The sequence below is a fragment of the Colletotrichum aenigma genome (assembly GCF_013390185.1).
Source record: "Colletotrichum aenigma strain Cg56 chromosome Unknown KSG_Cg56_contig12, whole genome shotgun sequence".
In the NCBI taxonomy this organism is placed as follows: Eukaryota; Fungi; Ascomycota; class Sordariomycetes; order Glomerellales; family Glomerellaceae; genus Colletotrichum; species Colletotrichum aenigma.
The window spans coordinates 266,447-273,177 of NW_023500918.1; the positions used below are offsets into that span (position 1 = coordinate 266,447).

The 6,731-nt window shown below is 49.7% G+C and overlaps 1 protein-coding gene across 1 annotated transcript; it reads left to right on the forward strand.

Moving 5' to 3' along the window:
• Window positions 1-1,500: 1,500 nt before the first annotated feature.
• On the forward strand, window positions 1,501-3,177 carry CGCA056_v014991 (uncharacterized protein; the record flags this gene model as incomplete). Its single annotated transcript, XM_037330233.1, has 3 exons — window positions 1,501-1,875; window positions 2,056-2,451; window positions 2,626-3,177. 3 exons carry the CDS (start codon window positions 1,501-1,503, stop codon window positions 3,175-3,177), a joined length of 1,323 nt encoding a protein of 440 aa, XP_037171382.1.
• Between the last annotated feature and the right edge of the window lie 3,554 nt (window positions 3,178-6,731).

Here is a 6,731-nt window from a genome sequence, read left to right on the forward strand (position 1 = left end):
ACGCCTATATTAACTACAACTAAGATAATTAGGTTATATTGCTACTAATAGCCTAATTCACCTATAACAGCGCAGTGGGAGAAAGTACTAAGGAATCCCCCTTCTATCTCAACTATAGATTTGAACCAACCGCCTATAGAAACATATAACCAGGCCTAGCTGCAGTTAAAGCTGTTGCCTTAGTATGATAAATCAAAGATATCCAAGATAACGCACAAAAAGAACTTAAATTTATATAATAATGAATAGCATAATTCAGTAATCAACAAAGGATTAAGGGACCAACCTTAAAAGAGGGAGATAGCGCCTATCTTATATAGCAAAACATTAAGACAAAGCGACCAAACAACAAACTTAACTATAAAAAACTTAGACCTTTTAAAATTTCATAAGTAATTTCACTAGTTAACTATAAACTCAGACTTCTAGAAACTATGAAGTGTCACCTAGTATTCCACGTCTTACTCCTCAAACCAGCACTCTATGGATCACAGATAAACGATATTATTATTATAAAAGACAATAAACCAGAGTATAAAGTTAAACGAATTATCAACCATGTTAAGGAACCAGAAGGATACTAATACCTCATCAAATAGAAAGGATATAGATATAAAGATAATATATAGGAACCAGCTAAAAACATCACTAAAGCAGCAGAAGAACTTATAATCTATTAGTAATAACACTAAGAATGAGAAGCCACACTAGCACCTGTTGTATTAGTCCAGAAGAATGCTGGATATAAGCAAATCAGACACCTATATTGCTTCACCAGACCACCTACTGAAGCAGATCGACTGCGATAAGGAAAACCATTTATTCGCCTAGGAACACCAGAACACAACTAAGATTCCCCTGACAGAAAATTCAGAGTACTAGGATTCTAATCACCTTAGACAGCGTCTAGGTCTACCACACTAAAACCACCTATAGACTGAACCTCTAACGTAGGTAACACCACCAGCTCCTCCTTAGTAACCTCCCAGCCCTTCTGAAACACTATTCTCTTCTGCTTACGCAAACGATCTAACTTCGCTATAGATTTATCCAGCTCAGCCTGCGCTGCATATAAAGCAGCAACTTTCTTTCTCAACACCTCCTCTTCAGCCACCTCTGCATCCTCCAGATAAGCAGCCTCATCTAATAAACAATCGACTATAATCAGTTAGTAAGGCCTATAAAGCATGATAAGTTTGAAGAATATATAAGCGTAAACAGCGTCTGCTGCTATATTATAAGACTGCCTTAGATGAGTACACTTGCTATAAACTTCACCACTAGGAAGCAACTTGCAACGCTTGCCTGAAGAACAACAGTAGGAATAAGGTATATCAATAATAAAACTAAACTCAGCAATACGCAGCGTATAATTGCAACAACGACTTCCCTCTCGCCTAATTTTTCTTGGCATCCACTGTTAGTGTAATACGTGGGAGACTACCAAAATTCCTTAACAGCTGAAAACCCTTCACCTCTCGCCTCCAGCGCCCTCCCGCGATGGCCTCGCAGCCTCCGGCGGGCTCTGGACCTTTGCCGGCCTCCTCGGCCGGCCCTGATCGAGGCTCCAGAGCCCCTCTGGAGCCGTCCCCAACCTCAAGGGCTAAACGCCGCCGCGGTACCGAGGCCCAGCTATCCCAGCCCAGCCTCGCGGGAAGCCAGCCTGACGCCTCTACGACAACCCCCTTAACGGCTAAGGGGCCCTCAACCGTGAATAGGATAGCTGCTGGAGCTATCCTTACAGCCCTTAACGAAGAGGCTAAGCACTATGAAGCCCGAAAGGATGTCTTTATGGCTATCGCCCAGTCTGTGGATAACATGGTCTCTTGCTTTGAGGGACCTAGGAAGCAGATCGCAAAGGAGGCTACAACCTATGTGATCTAAGCCTTGAAGAGGATTATGTGGAATGAGTCTGCAGCCCCGAACCCAAGCTGGAACTAGGCTGACGTGGCGGCCTCAGCTGCAACTGCAGCTGCAGCCCCAGCCCCAGCCCCAGCCCGCACCCAGAACCCAATCCAGCCCCAGGCCCAGACTCAGACTCTAACCCAGCCACAGGAGGACCTCCGGGTCTTTGCCCGCATCCCTGAGGAGGGTTTAACGGCTGCTAGGAAGCACACCCCTTTTGCCCTTCGTCGGAAAGTCTGCCAGGCCCTTAGCCTCCAGCTGGCAGATATCCCACATATCTACCACATTACAACTAGCTACTCGCTGAGACCCCTGAATAAGCAGGTCCAGCAAGCCCTCCTTACAAACAAGCAGAAACTCGCTGATAGTCTGGGAGCTTATAAGGTTAAGTCCCCTACTAAGTGGTTTACTTATGTCGTCCCACGCTGCCCTGCTAAGATGTGGACTCTTGAAGGCGATACCCTTGACCTAGCTGCTCTGGTTGAAGACGAGGTCCTCGCCCAAACAGGGCTTAAGCCCACCCAGGCCCAACAGTCCCGCCTAGGTGTAAACCCTATTACAAACGAGGTCTCCTGGATTATCTCCTTCTCTATAGAGGTGCCGCCCTTTAGACTTTTTAACCAAAGCAGCCGGTCTCAGCTTATTCGGAAGAAAAAGACCCTCATCAGACATGACCCTGGCTGCCAGGGATACTATTCGAACTGATACTGTAACCGACAGCCGCTCTGTGGCAACTGCAGCAGGCCCTCAGGCTCCCATGAGACCTGGCCCTGCACAGCTAGACCGAAGTGCGCTAACTGCGCCAGCCCCTTCCAAGCTAACCACAAGGACTGCCCAGCAAGGCCCCTGGTGGTGAACGGCTCCCCTACCCTTCCAGGTCGGAAGGAACTCTCCTGGATCCGAAAGGCTGGACAGAAGGCCTACGAGGCCCTCTATCAGAGCAGCCAGGCAGGTAGCCAAGCCACCTGCAACCAGCAGCCTAGCAGCAGCCTGACAAGCCCTCAGCCTAGCTCGAAGCGACCACGCGCCCCTACCCCTACCCAGGACTCAATTATTGTAGCGGACGTTAGCGATACAGCAAGCTCTAGCAGTATGGATGAGGATGAGAATGAGGCTGAAGCAGAAGTCTCTGATAACAACCCTATCCTACCACCACTACCCACCCAGCATATCCCAGCTGCCTCAAGCAGCAGGGCCCAGCGGGTAGCTCAGAAGCCTGACTATAACGTTGTTAATGCCTACACCCACCTCGACCTCGACTCAGAGCAGTAGGCTCAGAACGGCTACCCCACAGGTACTACAGGTCGCCCAGTGTAACGTGGGGAAGATAAGCCTAGCTCATACAGCTTTCCTAGAGCTCTGCTGGGCAGATCAGATCGATATAGTACTAATCCAGGAGCCCTGGATAGGCTATAGAGATAAGCTGCAAATCAACACACACCCAGGCTATAACTCTTATGTGCCAGTTGACTTCTGGAACAGCAGAGACATAAGGCCTAGGGTTATGACCTATATACAGAAGAGTCTAAGGCTACAAATACAGCAATAAAGACCAACCTAATCAAGGGACATCCTATGGATCAAGGCTGGCGATGTTACTATTATGAATATCTACAGGCCACCAGGTGAACCTGCAAACCATATAACAATAAACATCCTCCTAAACTATCGACCGCCAGAAAGAGCCCTTATTGCTGGGGATCTTAATGCCCGCCACTCTTCTTGGGAACCTGGCTCTCTAAGCCGGAATCAAGGGGATGATATCGCAGAATAGGCTGAAGGGGGTAATCTTGAGTTTATTGGGGAAGTTGGGGCCTCTACCCATACTCACGGGCATACACTCAACCTTACCTTCTCAAATATCCCCTTCGCAGAGGCCTATATCAGCCCACACCTACATCCAGGGGCTGACCACCAGGCTATTACAACTATTATCCTACTAGGCAAGATCCAGGAGCAGAGGCGCCAGACTGGTCACCTCTCAGTCCCAGACTCAGCCCTCCTTCGACTTGCTGATTTAGTAAAGATGGGGATCCCAGCCCTACCCACCTTAGGGGATACACCTACTCCAGCAGAAATAGATACCCTAGCTACCCAACTAGTCAGCCTCCTCTCTACAGCTACTCAGGCTGTAGGAAAGAGACGGACTAACCAGGGCAGGGGAGCCCCCTGGTGGACAGAGGTGTGTTCAGAGGCCTACTATGCAGCTATTAAGGCTAGACAACGACAAGCCTAGGAACCTAGGCTTGTCTTACCGCCGCCTATCCTTAAGGAGCAGAAGGCCTTTCTGACCACAGTTAGGAAGGCAAAACGTGCCTACTGGGCTACTAAGATTAAGGAGGCTAGGTCTAACCAGAACCTATATCAGATACTAAGCTGGCGTAAGTCTGGTCTAGCTGTAAGGGCCCCGCCTCTTATAGTAGATGGACAGGTAATCAACAACTCCTATGATAAAGCCCAAGCCTTACGGAAGGCCCTACTAGAGAGATTTGACGCTACAGACGACTTCTATGGGAACCTATTTGCTATTCCTATAGTTCTAAGGCGTCTAATACCCTGGCAGCAGATAGTCAACATTGAGGAAGTACGCCAGGCAACTCTCACAAAGGCTACAACCCCTGGGATTGATGGGATTACTACAAAGTTACTACAATCCATTTGGGGCCTGATAGGTGTTCCTATACAGCAGCTCTTTCAGGCCTGCGTTCAGATAGGCTACTTCCCTAGGACCTTCCGCAAAGCAGAGGTAGTTATGATCCAGAAGCTGGGAAAATCAGACTTCTCAAAGGTGGGATCTTGGCGTCCAATAGCCCTCTTATCCTGCTTAGGCAAGGGCTTAGAGCGGCTGATAGCAAAGAGGATGGCATACCTTACTATTTTGGAAGGGGTTGCCAGCCCACAGCAGGTTGGGGCATTACCAGGGAGGGCTGCAGTCGACCTGACAACCTGCCTAGCCCATGAGATCGAGAGAGCTCTAGACTTAGGACTCACTGCCACCCTGGCAACAATGGATGTTAAGGGAGCGTTTGATTCCATGCTGCGAAACCAACTTATCCTTAGGCTACGACAGCAGGGCTGGCCTAGTAGTCTGATTAGGCTGATCTTCACCTTCACGTTGAGTCGCACAGCTTGAGTTAGGCTCGAGGACACTACTACAGAGGACTTTCCCCTATCCTATGGGCTGCCACAAGGCTCCCCGCTATCCCCTATACTCTTTCTGCTGTATATAGCAGACATCCTAGCTGACGATCAGAAGCTACGGTTTGGCTATGCGGATGATATAGGCCTGCTGGCTACTAGCCCTTCCCTGGAGGGAAACACTGCAGCCCTTAGCCAGGAGATAACTCGGATCCTCAACTGGGGCACTGATAATAAGGTTGCGTTCGACCCAGCTAAGTGTGAAGCAATCCACTTTAGCAGGAAATATAACCAGACAAGAGATCTACCAGATATATAAGCAAGAGACCTAACTATTAAGGCCTCAACTAAGCCTATACGTTAGCTAGGGGTCTAGTTCGACAAAAGACTTACCTTCCGGCACCACGTCGATATAAAGGTAGCAGCAGCAAGGAAGGCAGCCTAGTTCCTACAGCACCTGTCAAACACCAAAGGGGGGCTCCCAGCTGCTGCTGCCCGCCAAGCTGTTATTGCCTGTGTCCTCCTAACAGCCCTGTATGGAGCTGAGACCTGGTATGCAGGTTTAAGTAGACCAGCCAGGAACAGTGGCACTACTACCGCTAGCAGCAGTGCTACCAACCAGGTAGCTACTGTCAGTACAGGACAGAAGGGCCTGGTTAAGAGTGTTGGAAAGGTTATCACAGCAGCAGCAAGGGCTATCCTGCCTGTCTGGAGGACCACCCCAACCAGCAGCCTTCTCTGAGATGCTGGCCTGCCTACAGCAAAAGTAGCTCTTGAGGCAGCACGCTTATGCTTTGCCACGCGCCTACAGAAGGTTGACCAACAGCACCCCTTAGTCCCTAGGCTTTCACAGCTAGGACGGCAGCAAACAAGGTTACAAAGAACAGCAGCCCTCCTACCGAAATGCTCAAGGCCGTTGCTCCTACAGCCACAGCATCTCTTGGGATCACAAGACCCTACAGCTAGCCAGAGCAAGGAGAAGGCAGCTAAAGCGTTTCAGGACTGTGTTAAGACTGTGCCAGATAACCACATAATTATCTACTCAGACGGCTCTAAAGCCCCTGATGGGGCTACAGGGTTCGGCTTTGTCATCTACCGCGGCAATAAACGGATAGCCCAAGGGTGTGGCCGTCTCAGCATTGCAGAAGTATTCGATGGCGAGGCAGAGGGGGCGAGGGCAGGGCTCCAAAGGGCCCTCCTTACCTCCCAAGGCCAGCCTATACACATCTGTATTGATAACACCAGCGTCATCCAGGGGATACGCGGCAACATCCCGGACTCCTCACAAGCTGCCTTCTTAGAGATTCAGGCAGCAGCCAGGATACACAACATACAAACCCATTGGTCTCCAGGGCACCAAGGTATCAGAGGAAACGAGGAAGCAGATAACCTAGCTAAGGAGGGCATAACCCTGCCAGTCCCTAGGGGCCTACTGCCGACCCTATCAGGGATTAGGCGGCTTGCTAAAGAACGTAAACAACGCCAGCATAGGAAATGGTGGAAGCGAGAGGCAACCCCCCAGTATACCCAGCTAGGGCTTAAGGCCACCCTTGGCTGCCCTCCTGAATTAGCCCTACCAAGAGCTATCCTTCATCATCTCCTAGCAGCTCGATCAGGCCACGGGGACTTTGAACAGTATCATCAACGCTTTAACCACACAGAAGCACTACTCACCTGCTCCTGCGGAG